We start from the raw sequence: 15,640 nt of genomic DNA on the forward strand, positions 1-15,640 counted from the left end.
TAGCAATGGAGTTCGCTGTTTTTGAAAAGCCTAAGCAACTCAGTAACTTTAGCCGAAATACAAAAAAAAAAAAAAAAAAAAAAGTTGGGAGTTGGAATATGTGTGGATTATAGGGACTGAACAAGATGACAGTGAGAAGAAGCCATTTCCTTATTCCACTAGCAGAAGATTTATTAGATGAATTGGAGCATGCTAGTGTTTTCAAGCTTAAGATCTTAAACAGGGATACCACCAGATTCAGATCAGAACAGAAGACACAGTCAATTGTTTTCTATTCTGTGACACCCCGAGACACAAATCTTAAACTAAAGGTCTAATTAAGAAAATTAAGTTCATTAGTTTAGGAAAACAATAATTAAACTTTTTGAAAAGACTGAATTAGAAATATCAAAATCTGACACATGTCATAGTATGGGCTGATAGCAAGTCTAGAAGACACCCATGTTAATATGCACACAAAGTAAGCGCAAATATATGTTAACTTTAGTTACCCAAAATAAAAGGAGGGTTACCATAAGCTCTCCCAGAACAAATATATTAGGCTTTGCCAATTCCTCAGGGCTCAGGTTTTTTATCCTGCTTTTGGCTCACTTCAGAATTTTTACCACTCAAATATACTATCAAGTCCAAATGCATAAAAAGAAAACTATGACCAAGAGCACAAGGACTAGTGCAGTGGCTTAAAATACAAACAAACATTACAATAAAATTTATTATGGAGCAGGTACATTAACTATTAAACTTATCAGCCACGTTATAATGGACCAAATGCTCCAACAAACAACAAAAAGGACAAAGAATCCAGCCAGAATAGTAAGGAGAGGAGGTCCTTGAGCAGCATTGCTAGTTTCATTTACATCTGATCCTTCTGTGGGTGATTTTTCACCTACAGAGTTGGGATTTGTTGCAAAAACAGTCACCAGCCTCTGATTCACTATCAATCTACTAAAACCTTTGCACCTGGACACAACCAAAAGCAGAAGATACACAGCCTGATCTCATATTACTACAAATAAGATAAAGTATTTGTGATTAAAAAAGGATGCAAGTAACAACTATGTACAATACACACACTATCATTCATTCGAGTAACATGTTGGAATTGAAGAGGGCAGATGTATTTCATTTTAGATAACATTTCTCATACTTTTGAAATTTTAAAAATAAGAGAAATGGAAAGCAGAATTAACAAGTAACCTTCCTATCATTCATTGTTAGTTTTTACTTTTATCATTCTCTGAATTTAAAAATGAAAATTAACCCTCTCCTCCATTCCCCTCCAAGCATAGCCACCCATGTGCAACTAAGGTCCATTTTCTTTTAATCCATAGGAATCAAAGACAGGTACCAAGGGTTTACAAAAACTCATACATCCTGATCAACCAGTTGAGCTAAACTTCCTTGGAAACTAAGGTCCATTTTGAAAAGTTTATTTACAACTTAACTAATTTAGATTTATCATATGAGTAGTGACATAAGCACTTGTGTACGGGTTTTTAAGAGCTTATGAAAATTTTCAACTTATTTTAAAACTCTCCAGTTAGTTTTTGAAATCAACTTAGATTATACAAATAACTTATATATAAGTGCTTATATACTATGTATTTATTCAATAACTTCAAAGTTCAAAAGCCTCCAGTTGTTTAACAAACAAACACTAGGATAAATGAGAAACCTTTTTTAAAAAAAAATACGAAAAAGATTTTAAAAAAATTAAGCAAACAAAAGTCCTAGATTCTATAATTTGTCCAATGAAAATTGAAGAATGATGAATCCAAGCTTTTACACTTATTTATTTACCATCAGACCCACAATTTTTATCATTGCAAAACAACAAAATTTAAAGAAAAAACTTAATTCAATTCCTTAAGAGCTTTTGATACTGTTCTCTAATCAAAATTGGGATTTCACCTAGCTAATTTGCATAATAATGGTTTACATTAAAAATCAATGTAGGTTATTGAGGTAAAACTCCAATTCTGATCCAAGAATAACACTAAAAACATCTAAGAAACTGCATCTAAGTTTTATCCAAACTTTAAATTAAAAAAAGCAAGGTTTATTATAACGATTTAAACCAACAATTCTGCTAGTTCAGCACACCACAAAAACAAACACTGGTATCCACCACGATATAGATTTTGAAATTAAAATATAAAATCAGTAAAAAGTGATGAGAATTTTGAAACCCAGCAAACGAGCAAATACAAAAATAAAAATGTACAGAAAAATACAGAACTAAGATGTAAAGATTAAGAGCAAATAAATATAAAAATGAAAAAACGAAAAAAGTGTGAACCTGATGGTAGAAGACGAGGGAGAGAATTTTGGAGCAGCAATAGAGAGAAATTGAGGTGGTGAAGGAAACCCTAGTGTGAGGTGTGGCTGTGGTGCTGCGTGTGAGAATCTCAGATACGCCATATCACTGTCTCAGTCTCTCAGACACCCGCAAACAAAGGACCATGAAATTCAATAAATAATAATATCTATCATATTTATTTCCAAGGTTCTTTTTTATCTGTTAATTCATTAATCATTGTATTCTTTTTATAAGATTTTTTTTATGCTTATAAGAATTTAATTTGAATTTATTGATAGTATATATTTTTTTACACGGTCAATTAGTTGTAAATTGTCATTTAAGTTAAGACTATTTAATTTTATAATAATTATTTACAAATTACATCTAAAATCATTTTAATTGATTGAAAAATTAAACATTTATATTTTCAGAAACATCCTTAAATGAAAAAAAATCTGGATTAAATGAGTTATTAAAGTAACAACAACGGGAGTAAAGTGATTGCATCGGGTGCAAATCTCAAATAAGCCCTCTGGGAAAATGAATAAAGAAAATTGTTAATCAAAGTCTGTTTAGCAGATAATAAATCTATTTTTGATTTTCTCTGTTCTCATAAATAGAGAGGAAAAATATATTCTTTTTCATTACTTATAACTATATACAATAAAAAAAAGAATATTTTGGTGTACATAAGTTTATACGTATTTTATTCCTATAAGTAAATACTTTCATATGTTACTAGTATTTTATTTCTATAATTACATAATATCTATTTGTGTTAAATATTTTGATGAAAAATTTTGTCCTCCACAATTGTTCTACCTGGCTTGAAATAAAAGAAGAAATGGAAAAAAAAAAAAAAAACTCACCTACACTTTCTGAAGAACTCAAGAACACTAATCTCAACTGAAACAAAGAACAAATAATATAGAAAGGTATTTTCAACATAAATATATTTTATAAAAACTAACACGAACAAAACAAGAACAGAACATACAGGTAGGTGTTTGTAAATTAAAAACAGCAACAGAAACAAAGAAAAACGTTTTGATAAAGAGATCTGATATGCAACCATATGTTTAAAGATTTTCCTGTCCCCTTTGCACCATCAAAAAGTCGAGGTGTTGTATTTGCACAATTTAAAGTCTTCAATGTTATCAACATTTACATTTTTCTAGATAAATTTGTTGATTTTTTTAATAATTATCTTAAAAATTATATCAATCGATTGAATGGGAGACTGTGTATGACCATTAAAAAACTCTTTTTTTGTTGTAAAAAAAAGGTGATTTGATCTTTCTATTCTATAATTGCTATGCATGGCAGAAAATGCTCCCATTAGTTGGCTCGCGTATTATATTTTCAATCACCTTGATTATCCAAACATACATTCTCAGATCATTTTCTCCTGAATTTCTAGTTTTCTTGCAGCCATTGGTAAAGGAAAACGTTCTACAGCAAGCATCACTAAATAAAAAGAACAAGGCATCTTTTTTTGGTGGTGTTGGGGGGTAACATCTAAAACCACATTTTGAACGTACGTAAAAACAGAAACCCAGCTTCTATATTCTAAACAAAAACAATTGCCGCATCTATAAACTATTCCAAAGATTGCTACATAAGGATTCCTGACTTACTGATTAAGAAACCTTGGCTTGTTTACAATTTTTTCCAATATTATGTTATTAGTAAGGCAACTTTTCACATGTTAAGCCCTCACAAAACTTGTCCTTGTTAATCTTCTTGCTTGTTGCTTCAGACGGTCCCTCTTGCATTTCCATTTGCAGATTTACAATATATATGGTTGAGTTCCTCAACTAGCAAAGTTGACTTCCCTAAGAAGTTTAACTATGTACTTTATTGGCGGAGAAAGAGGGTTTCATTTGGAAGAATTGGGACCACTGAAACTTAGGGAGATATTCACATCAAACATCTGGGGAAAGTGAAAATTGTAATGGATGCTAAAGAAACCAAGATGTCAAGTAACAATTGAATAAGTTGAAGTTGTTATGGGATATAGATGATTGAAGAATCCGAATTACCAGAAAATGTAAAGGAGATTCTTGAAGTGCTTCAACCTGATACCCGAAAACTTGAGAGTCTAAAGGTGGTAGGATATAAAAAGGTACTCATTTTTCACAATGGATGTCTAGTCCTTCTCTTAAATATTTAACTCATTTAAGGTTGGAGAATTGCGAAAGGTGTTTACAACTTCCATTGTTGGAGAAACCGTCTTCTTTAAAGAATCTAAACATATCTAAGATGATTAATATAAAATACATATATGATGAGTGCTATGATGGTGGAGTGGTTTTTGTGGCTCTAGAAATTTTGTCCATCTACAGTGAGCCAAACCTAATAAGGTTATCTAGGGAAGATGGGGAAAACATCTTCCCATACCTTTATTTGCCTTGGATTGTTGCATGTCCTAATTTTTTACCAGAAAAAGTCTTGGTGCAAGGGTTGCACTCTCTCAAGACATATTGTGGAAAGTGATAAGTTCAATGTGTCGGCAGGTTTTTAATGCTTGACTCGTCTTATGTATTTGCATATTGGCAACCAAAGAGAGGTGGAAGGTTTGCATGAGGCTTTATAATATATGATTACACTAAACATGTTAAATTTATGGGATCTTCGAAACCTAGAATCCTTGCCTGAATGCTTTGGAAACCTTTCCTTGCTTCGCCACTTGACTATTTCTTACTGTTCCAAGTTGAGGTGTGTTCCATAAAGCCTAAGCCTTAGCAATCTGGAATATTTGTTTATATATGGTTGCCTTGAGTTAGAGAAGCATGTAAAAAGGAAACGGGAGAAGACTAGCCAAAAATATAGCTCACATTCGAGAAATTTATGTGAACGGTCGTTTAATATATATTATTGGTGTGCAGGTACATTCTAGATCTTATTCTTTCCTCAATATAAATATAAATATATATATATATATATATATATATATGTAATTATTGAAATTGAAAGAAAACAATGATAATAATTATTCGGTCAAGACCATGTTACAAAGGTTACAAAGAGTATATGTATACACATATTCTAATGGTCAAATACATAAAATAGGAAACATAATTATGTAGTTAATGATAATATATTTGGTTTGATCCTATGAATAAGGCTATGCATTTAATAAGATTTTCTTCCAAAGATTTAGAATCATTCCATAATTCTTTGCTTGATTTGTTGCTGTAGTTACATGATTCTTGTCACAAATAACGTTCGTTCCTAATATTTTAGATTTCTTTCTCTTTTATTGCTCAAGTAATCAAAACTTAATAATCACTCTATGTCTCAATTAAGAATTCAAAATACTTTTTTCATGGAATAGTTTAAATCGCTATATTTCACGTGTTTTCTACTCACTAGCTTCTCCATAACATCATATCAGTGGTGTTTGAAGCGCCCAACGTTGTTTAATAAGGGAGACAGATTTGGGGAATATTTCATTAATTCTGTGTAGATTTCAGATTTTCATTTGTTGTACTGCACAATTTGTTTTATTCTGAAGCTGAAAATTGCATTCTTCCTTGTGAGCTGTAGTATCTTGGGACTTGGAGATCACCAATTGGATGATTTGTGCAGGTCGTGTTTGAAGATTTGTGTGTCTTCCTTTAAATTAAGTTTACAGTGAACTCTAATTTAAGCTTTGACTAACATGTTGCTGTATAATGTTCAAATATTCGTATTGTTTGCTCCTTTGTTTTTTTTTTTACCTCCTACACTGTTTTTATCAATGTATCAAAAAGTAGATTTGTGTGATTTACTTCTGTATTTATTTGAACTCTCGTGTCTTCTAATCAATGTATTTAAAACTGTATATATATTGAAGTTTGTAAACAACTTATAGGAGCTTTGGGACATGCAAAAAAGTGGCATGGTTTGATCCTCAAAAATGTGTAATTCCTAGGCCTTAGTATTAACATATTTACACACTTGCAACTGGAAGCAGCCTTATTTCAATATTTGCTAAAGGAGAACACCGAGAAATTAATATAATTAATATCTTAGATTTAATTATATTTTTCAAACTTTGATTTTTAATTATGTTAAATAATATTATTTAATTTATGTAACGGACCTCACCTACTAAGATAAAGTTTTATTGTTATTGTATTGTATCTTACGTACAATTGGAGTTCATCTTGCTAATTAGACATTTTTTTCCTTTCTCCTATCTTCCATGAACAACTTAAAATGCATGTATATGCAAACTAATTATATAGCAAAAGAAAACAAAACAGGGAAGAACAACAAAAGAATATTCCTGAGACTCTGAGCCGAAGAAAAAGTTCTTAACTCCAATGACATTGAGCATACGGGAAGCCAAAACTCCTACCATTGCCCCAAATGTCTTCTTATTTGTTATATTTTTTGGGGAACTCATGCTTTAGATACTGAGATCCAAGATTTTAATGCAATGCACCTTTGATACAACATGTTGCATATATCTCTGGGCATAATCAAAAGGCATGTAAGAAGACCAATATTACTGTTGTCAAAAGTCTTGCTGAGGATCCAAAATAAATCAGCAACAAGGAACCTCCATAGGACAGTAGCATCGACTCTCCCTCACAGGCTATTGAATAAACAATAACAGGTTTGCGTCTATTCTATTTATTTACTATATATTACCATTAATAAAAGAATGTCATTGCTGCAGCATGTCATGTTTTGGTGGTTTCATTTCCTGCTCATGGTAATCATGTCTTGGCAGATTGTCATACTATAACCATCTCTCACTATTAGAATCTGAAGCTGGGACTTCATCTTTCAATAAAATCTTAGACTGGGATACTAAGCCTGAGAGCCTAAGGGGCAAAACGAGATATATATGAATTTCATCGATTAATTTTTTTTTAATCAAGAGTGTTAGCAACACTATCTAACTCCAGCACACTCTTTCCATTGATTAAAATTCATGTACACCCCACTGATTTAAGAATGCTACTAACATAATTGGTGAGACTTACATAAATTTCACCCAATGAAATATCAAAAGTATTAAAGATTTTTTTTATTGAATGCAGAAAACATCTAATCAAGAGTTAGTGACATATCACTAGAAATACTGAAATTTATTTAAAAGAACCTCCGATAGATGTAACCATCAAAGAATACAGTGCCAACATTTTTTTTCTTGTGAGAATGTTACATTTATCCACGGGCCGCAAGACACGGTAAATAAATGTTATCGATCATTAGTCTAAGGGAGTAATTCCGAATTTAGAAAGAATACAAGGGGATGATAAACCCCAAAACAATAATGCCTTTATTCTTATGTTCCCTCAAACCTAATTTATGCAGTTCAGAAAAAGTGGGAAAGACCACTGTGAGGGTGAAAAACCACCCTTTACCTAAATACCAAAATCTTCTGAAATAGAAACCATGGGGGAGGGTAGTGAATATTCCTCATTACAATGGTACCAAATTTTCAACTCAACACCACCACACATCTACCGCAGTGTGTATTTTAGAAATTATTAACAGAAATGGTGCCTTAAATTTCAGGATGATTTGGCGACCAATTGCTCGAGCTTCTCCAGTGTTACACTTTTCGGCCTTTCGAGTGGCATTCCAAGAGCCCTGTCCCATATCAACTGAAATCCACCAAAAGAGAAATGTTAACCCAAGGTAACAAAAAGAGAAGGCTGTTTCTTCCAGCACCCTATAGTTTCACCTAAACCCCTCTTAAATTCCGGATTAGGCAATCCAGAATGTAAAACCCTGATTCTGGTTTAACTTTTCCATAATAAAAGGTGGCACCCCTTGTAAAATTCCGGATTATTAATCCAGAATGTAAAACTTTCATTCTGGACTAACCTTTCCGTAATGAAAAGGGGTGTAATGTGAGATTTATAGGGTGCAGGAAGAAACAGTCAAAAAGGGAAGTGTTAACAAGGAAACAGTGAGGCATAACAAACCTGAGGGCCAACTCCAAAGCTCCTTGATACACCAAAGAGAACAGTATAATAGCTGTCCACAATGTTAATAGATCATTAGATTAGATTCACCCTAAAAAATAATTGCAAAATGAAAACTGTTTCAAGTGGAACAAGTGAGAGAAGTAACCCCATACTTTTCCTCAGTTAGACCATAATAGTTCAGTAGCACTCCACTGTGAGCATCAACATTAGGCCATGGATTTTTAACCTACACCGTTGAAAACTCAAGTTCAGTTGTATCAGGAATAAATTACAACTAATAGCAAGAGAGCAATGAGTACATCTGTTATCCGGTTTAATGTGTATCAAATTTAATGAAAGACTCAATAGAAAACATCATGTGGTAAAACATCTAGGTGCAAATCATTAAAACAAAACAAAATAAAAATATAAAGCAAACAGAACCAAATTAGAATGTGAAGGACCAGATCCACATTTTTGTTTCTTTTGAATTAAAATTAAAATGCTTTACAAGTGAAATTCACAATGATTTGTATAGATGATTGATGTCGTTAAATTAAAAAAAAAAAAACTATAGTAACTCAAAAGAACTAGAAATTCATTATCTAATGAGAAATGTGAGTATCACTCTTTTCAATACGCCAAGGGAGTTATATGCAGGTCCCATTAAACAGAGTCAACTCTGGTTATTTTCTGAAATCTACTAGAAGTTGAAGTTTACCAAACAATAGAGTGCACCAAATACTATATTGCTAGCATTTCTCTATTCTAACATCAAGCCCTATGTCAACTTCCTTGCGTAGTGTTTAATTCAATGCCTGTGCCCAACCTTAAAATCCTATAATCTTACGCAAATAAATTTTCATAAAATACTGGCATTTGGCAGGAAATTTATTAAGCATAAACCATTCGATATTAAAAAAAAAAAGTGAGTATAGAATAAATAACTTCATAGAAACGTATATTGAAAAATAAAAACATAAACAATACCTTGCCTAACTTGGTAAGAATGGGAGGCACAACCTCTTTTATCTTAGACACCTGAAAGGGTCAGTTGCATTAGAACATGAAGAAATTAAATTACAAGTGAGCTTTGGCTGTGTCGCAAGAAAGCACTCCAAAGAAAACACAATCTTGAATTAGGAAATAAGTGATTACCAACTGGAAATATGGATCATTAGGCAAATGCTTCAAAGCAAACTCCCTCTGACATGTGTATCTTGGATCTGTCTGGCGTAAAACCCCATGTCCATATCCAGGCACAACCTGCAAATCCAAAAAGTGCAACAGCCAAAGCCCATAATACATTGAAAAGATATGTATATTAAATTATTAATACATTGAAAACCCCATAGTAAAACATAATATATTCATATGTCCCGCATGTAATGTTCTCTAGTTACATATACCACTCCTTTATTTTGAAAATCTACAAAAACCTATGTTAAGTTTACTAGTAAAAACTTCCTGTAAGGGAAGGCTTGTATTGTAAAGAAAAAATTTGTGGGTAGGGAATTAAAGAACCATAATGCCCTCCAGCCAATATATTATTTTCCTCATCAAGAAAAGATTCGAACATAACACATTGGACACAGTGACATGCTTTGCTCAATGGAGTTTTTCCCCTATAAGTGTAATTCTCATCCTCTTCTCTTCCATAACAAATGTCATTACTTAAAAAAAGTAAAGACAAAACAAAAAAGCTAAAGTAAAAAATAAAAGGCTTCAAAAACTTCATTTGGCATCATAGATTCATATTAGTTATGATATTACCTGGCCTCTACTCAATGTTTTATTAATGTAGTCAGCCAATTGTTCAGTACTTATGTTAGGAGTTCCAAATTCTGCAACTATTGATCTGATCCATCGTAGAACCTCCTGTGGCAACATAAAAGAAGTGAACAAAACTAAAAATATAGGTATTTAATAGTATCTGACTATGTCAGGACAGAGTATACTAGTAAAGCAAAACAGTTTTATTTATGAAAAATAATACAAATGTAGGTCTGATTAAACATTATAGCCAAACATGATTTCTCAACCGAAAGATGAACTATAGCAAATTTAATACAAGAGAAACAGAAAACTGAAAAAAAAAGGAAAAACCAAATAACAAAATAACCTGATTGGCCAGACCATGCAGGGGCCCAGCTAACCCATTCAAAGCAGCCGCAAATGCAAGATAAGGATCTGATAGCGGGCTAGCAACCTGACGGGAACACATTACACAATACATTAAAAAAAATCTATATATATATATAATAAAAACGCAGCCATTTACCACAAGTGGAGAGAGCTTGATTAAAGGAAGTAACTTACTAGGTGTGCTGTGTGTGAACTAACATTGCCACCTTCATGATCACTGCAAAGAAAATTTAACAAAAAAAAATTAGAAACTGGGGTTGCTGGTAATTAAAAGAGAAATATACAACTCATCATGATCATAGTATGTGTCATCATTAACAATAACTGGGGTCAGTGGTAATTACAGGGCACACATACAACTCATCCTGATCATAGTACATGTCATCATTGGCAATGAAATGCAAACCTGTGGATGGAAATATACAGCCTCATAAACTCCAGCATTTCCGGATCATCAAACCCCAACATGTGAGCATAGTTTGCGCCATAATCCAAAGAATCGTCCAACGGTATGATTTTTCCATCCTTGTATTTCCTTTAAAATAGGCTAACAAGTCAATCCAAATGTAAGATGGTAAAAATCTGTCAAACACTTTTGATCACTGTCATCCCCCAATATATATAAATGTGTAATTTTGATTAGGATGATATGCTTTGCATACCGTCGATAAATATAAGCAGCAATGGCTGGCAAACGAGCAATTAAATTCATTGTATCCTCATAAGTTGGCTCCCAGTACCTAAATCCAAGCAAAACCAGCTAGAGTAACATATAAAGTTGCAAATAACACAAACACCATTTAGAATTTTACCTTGCCTTAGTTATCCCACCCTCATATGCCTTCTGAAACTCACTCTGCACCTGAAAATGTAATGAATTGATTGTGAATCATTTGTTTCTATTTACAAAAACATTAACAATATAAATGTTAGGCAATCAAATCAGTTTACTATAAGTTTCAGGTCAGATTCAAAAAAAGATGATGAGAAATAATATTGAGGAAATAGGATTAGGGGCTTTTTAATCTTGTAAAGTGTGTGGGTATAATAGGTGGAAAATCCTCTGATCTGTCCAGCTTAGCAATGAACAGATAAAGCTCTAACGGTGTCCAAAGAGGAATGAAGTTAGGAAAACCCATAATGTCCAGGATACAGGATTTGTGTTCCCCTTGTTTAACAGATCCATGCAATCTGGTTTTATGAAACAAGGTGTTGGTTCTCTGATTCTAGACTTAGCATCTTTTATTGAGCATTGCAGTCATAGATTCTGAGATGTTAAATGTGGCAGGCCACTTTAGCCATTTCTGGATGGTACTAAAAGAATCAGAGTTCATAGCAAAGGAATATAGGTTATTCAGTGCAAGTCATTTACGGAGTAGAATAAGTGGATAAGAAAATTTTTTTTTACAGTATCCGGGCACAACATGGAATTTGCACCCCATATACAGTTATCATGTCTCCAATCTCAAATCTTGAGATACCTCAAGATTATCCTGTCCCAAAGTCAGTCAAGCTGCTCATTGATTCAAATTTGTCACCCTTCAAGCCTTCTCATTATGTGTAGGCATCATCCCAGCACATTGAACATACCCTAAGTCTGCAGTTCTGTTACTGCTTTATTTTATTGGTTTAGTATTTTTGTTTATTTCAAATGTAACTAGGTCTCAAGCACCATCATGCTTAGTGACAACATATTGTAGACTAAATCCATTTCCATCTTCCTTTTTTTAAAAATCTAAATCTAGATGGATATTGAGATCATGTTTAGATTAGATTCCTTTTAAAGGTTATTATCGATAGAAAGTTTTTGGGATTGGTAATTTAAACAATAAGCAAAGATTATAATCTCGTGTCTCAACAAAGGAAATAGGTTTTTGATGATATAGAAAATTTTGGAGCTTTCGATTCAAACTTAAAAGCTAATGGTTTACTTTTTAGCTAACTTTTGTTTTCCCATTGTATTCACAACAATTGATTAATTTAATACAAATAACTTCATAGCCATTTTTTTAATTTTACTATAAAAAATTGTTATTTCTGACAATCAAAACAAAATAGATTATCATAAAACAACTTTTCACCAAACATAAAACTTGTTTCATATAATTGTTCATGCCAAAAGTCAATTAATAATTGATGGTTGACATAATCTATTTTTGCACAACTATTCCAAACACACACTAAGAGTAGAAAGAAACAGTATAAAAAGGAAATAGCAAAAGAGGAAAAAAAAACTATAAAACTACCTATATGTTTTCCCTAAAATTATGAGCATATTTCAATTTTGCTTCTTGTGCAACTGCAACCCAGTTAATTCTCTTTCTTTATTGACTGGGTTTAAGCCTTTGTGTTAGAAAACAAGCAGGAATTGCCAAATCAGTCTTTCACATATAATATAATAACATAATATACACAAAATAACAACAAATGCTGATATAATGCAACTAGACCACAGAAACTGGATGCATCCGATCAACAAAAAATTATTTGATTATTATATTTTAAAGATTTATGCCACAACCCAATAATTTTATGATACCCCTCAATTACTTAAAAGTTCATCAAAGAATCTGCTATTCAACCTGAAGGGCCATGACACCAGTTGTGAATTGAGTCATTGGATGAGCAGAAACAGGCAATGCATCAATTGCCTTATAAGCATAATCTGCAATAAAAAAAGTAGTAATGATAAGTTCAAGAATAAACTGAGACTAAAGTGCATCAGAAACAAGCTAGGAAAAATTATGTAAAAAACTTCTAGACACACCATGTCTGAAATTCAAAACAAGAGCAAGATTAAAGAGTGAAAGTTTTCAACACAGACACAATGCAACCAAGCATGTCCATATATTTTAAGCATCAAGCACTTGCATACATATGTGAAATTCCTCAGACAAGAATCATACACATAAAAAAAGAAAAGTTGAGATGCAAGCCATAAAGTTCCTATGCAACAATGGTTTTAAACAAAACACGAGCTACCATTAGAGACTAGCAATTATAATCACATCTGTGGTCTTGAAAAACTTGTCATGCACTATCTATATTGTGGCAATCCACTTTAATGAGTCAATCCATTAACAAGCAAAGTATTGCTTCAAGATAATTATAACCAAGGTATAACATGAAAAGCAACAGAACCTGGGATAGTTGCACGACTTCGCAATTCCTGGGATAATGAGTCAACTTGTGCTTTGCTTGGTATCTGTGACCAAGTGTATGAATCAAAGATTATACAACAAAATCTAAACAGAGTGTAGATATTAAAACACCTTTGTACAAGGATTATATATATGCATTATTAAGTAAGCAATATTCAAAATAATTAATTCAATTTGATTTTCTAAAACTATTGCATACCTTTCCTGTCAATAGAAGCCACAGTACAGCCTCAGGCAAAGGCTCCCCACCAGGAAAAGCACCTGGAAGCTTTTTCTGGCATTCAGGAATTGACATGCCCCTAAAGCGAATTCCCTATAAGACGTAACATGCTGATCTCAGAGATCCATTCAGTAAATATTAACAAACAAAAGCTACATCAGAGATTCTATCAATTAATCAAAATAGTCATAAGCAAGAGTTAATTCACTTTGATAGTCACAAAAATCTGAAAAGTGAAGACTGAGTTAATTTATATACCTCATCCGGGTCAACAGCTGAGCCTAGCCATACTAAAGCTGTCATTCCTCTCATTCCACCAAGTACCTTTAAATTGTAACGGAAGTTACTCAAAATAAAAGTTAAATCACAAGCTTATTGACCAAAGAAGACAGCTTTTAATTACCACTAGTAATTTAAAAGATATATATCCACAAAGGGATGATATAATTACCATATCAACAGTGATTTTTCCTAATTCAACACTTCCATGATCTTTCTTCAGCTTCTTAACACGTTCCTGCAACCAGGTTTTATGTATAGATTAAAACACAAGATATACATATAACAATTTTTTATAAGTCTTAATCAATGATCAATTTTTGCAAGTTACAAGCTAACATGAAGTAACAATGAAATGAAGGAAACATTGTTTAAGGACCAATCATCGCTGATAATTACAAATCAGGTAAGGAATTAACCAAGAATCTCAGACTCATAACAGCATGTGCACAGCACAAAACACTGCAACTAAATTGTGCATTGCAAGTTGATCCCAAGTAAATACTTAATTCACACTGGCTATCACCCATTATGCCCAATTATTATACTAAATCAAGAACACAACAACGAAGCCACACTCTGTATAGACATCACAAAACTATCACTTGCTTTAATTAGAAACACGGATTATACATTAATGCATCCAACATAAACAGTTTTCACAACGGATGCTTAAAATCGCAGACAAACCTGATACTCTGGAACCAGTTCCTTCAACTCAGAATAAAGATCCTGCAGAACAGAAAAATAAGCAAATCAACAAAAATATAAAAAAGAAAGTTATTGCAATACATACAACCAACTTCACGCAATAATAAACAAAGACCAATCAGTCTCAGATACCCTCCATATCCAAAGTCCAACAAAGACAAACCAAACTACAATATCCAATTCCAAACTCCACCACAATAACAGTAATAGAAACACCCTCCTCAGAGAAAAAATAGCATCTAATAGTATTCACTGAACACTTTCATCAAACACCAACGACACAATGTTAAGGGTAGAGCAAGAGAATACAGTGTTACTGGAGCTCGGAGTTTGGAGCCATCTAACTGAATTCGCCAGATTAGATTGTTGGCCCTAAAACATTGGGGGAAAAAATTAAAAACAAAAATCAGCAAGCCACATAAACAGTAATCAAACACAAACAAATACTCAAATTTAAAAGTTTGTGTTTATCTCAGTTACCACGCGAGAGCGAAGTCGAGAAAGTGCAGAAACGCTTCTGAAGAATGCCATTTGCGCCAACGCAACAACCTGTACCAGCTAGTCAGTGTTAGGGACTCGGAAATTAAATCAAGCATTAAAAAAATTATTAATTAAAAGAATCCGATGAACAAAAAAAGGTACAAGGTGGCGAAGGGATCGTGAATCGGAACAGAGCGATGATGAATGAAGAATGAAATGGAAATGGAACTAGTTAGGGTTTTGGAATCGAAAGAAGAGCTTACCGGTAAAAGGTCAAAGAAAGAAAAAGGAAGATGGCGGATCCAGAAAAGTTGGGAACTGAATTGGTCTTTATATGGACAATGATGCTATGCAATGTGGTTTCTCAATGTAATGTAGACGGTGACAAAGTTACTCAAGTTTCCCACCGTGGGAAAGTAATTTTCCACCG

General features: G+C 32.8%; 2 protein-coding genes across 3 annotated transcripts; both read right to left on the reverse strand.

The window, feature by feature from the left end:
• Positions 1-461: 461 nt before the first annotated feature.
• LOC114422896 lies at positions 462-2,469 on the reverse strand. Its single transcript, XM_028389457.1, has 2 exons — positions 2,300-2,469; positions 462-960 (listed from the first exon to the last, which is right to left on the reverse strand). Exons 1-2 carry the CDS (start codon positions 2,419-2,421, stop codon positions 714-716), a joined length of 369 nt encoding a protein of 122 aa, XP_028245258.1. The 5' UTR covers positions 2,422-2,469; the 3' UTR covers positions 462-713.
• A 4,896-nt stretch (positions 2,470-7,365) lies between these two features.
• On the reverse strand, positions 7,366-15,640 carry LOC114422019 (citrate synthase, mitochondrial-like). 2 transcript variants are annotated; one of them, XM_028388189.1, is made up of 20 exons: positions 15,474-15,640; positions 15,211-15,279; positions 15,040-15,102; positions 14,710-14,751; positions 14,192-14,257; positions 13,999-14,064; positions 13,720-13,833; positions 13,501-13,564; positions 12,942-13,024; positions 11,172-11,221; positions 11,022-11,099; positions 10,766-10,894; positions 10,534-10,576; positions 10,337-10,423; positions 9,988-10,092; positions 9,373-9,480; positions 9,205-9,255; positions 8,388-8,461; positions 8,233-8,284; positions 7,816-7,908 (listed from the first exon to the last, which is right to left on the reverse strand). In XM_028388189.1, the coding sequence occupies exons 2-20, from the start codon at positions 15,259-15,261 to the stop codon at positions 7,816-7,818; spliced, it is 1,419 nt and encodes a 472-aa protein (XP_028243990.1). In that variant the 5' UTR covers positions 15,262-15,279; positions 15,474-15,640. The 2 variants fall into 2 exon arrangements, with proteins under 2 accessions (XP_028243991.1, XP_028243990.1); XM_028388190.1 differs by lacking the exon at positions 15,474-15,640 and having other exon boundaries at positions 7,366-7,908; positions 15,211-15,261.

This window comes from Glycine soja, chromosome 8 (genome assembly GCF_004193775.1).
Source record: "Glycine soja cultivar W05 chromosome 8, ASM419377v2, whole genome shotgun sequence".
In the NCBI taxonomy this organism is placed as follows: Eukaryota; Viridiplantae; Streptophyta; class Magnoliopsida; order Fabales; family Fabaceae; genus Glycine; species Glycine soja.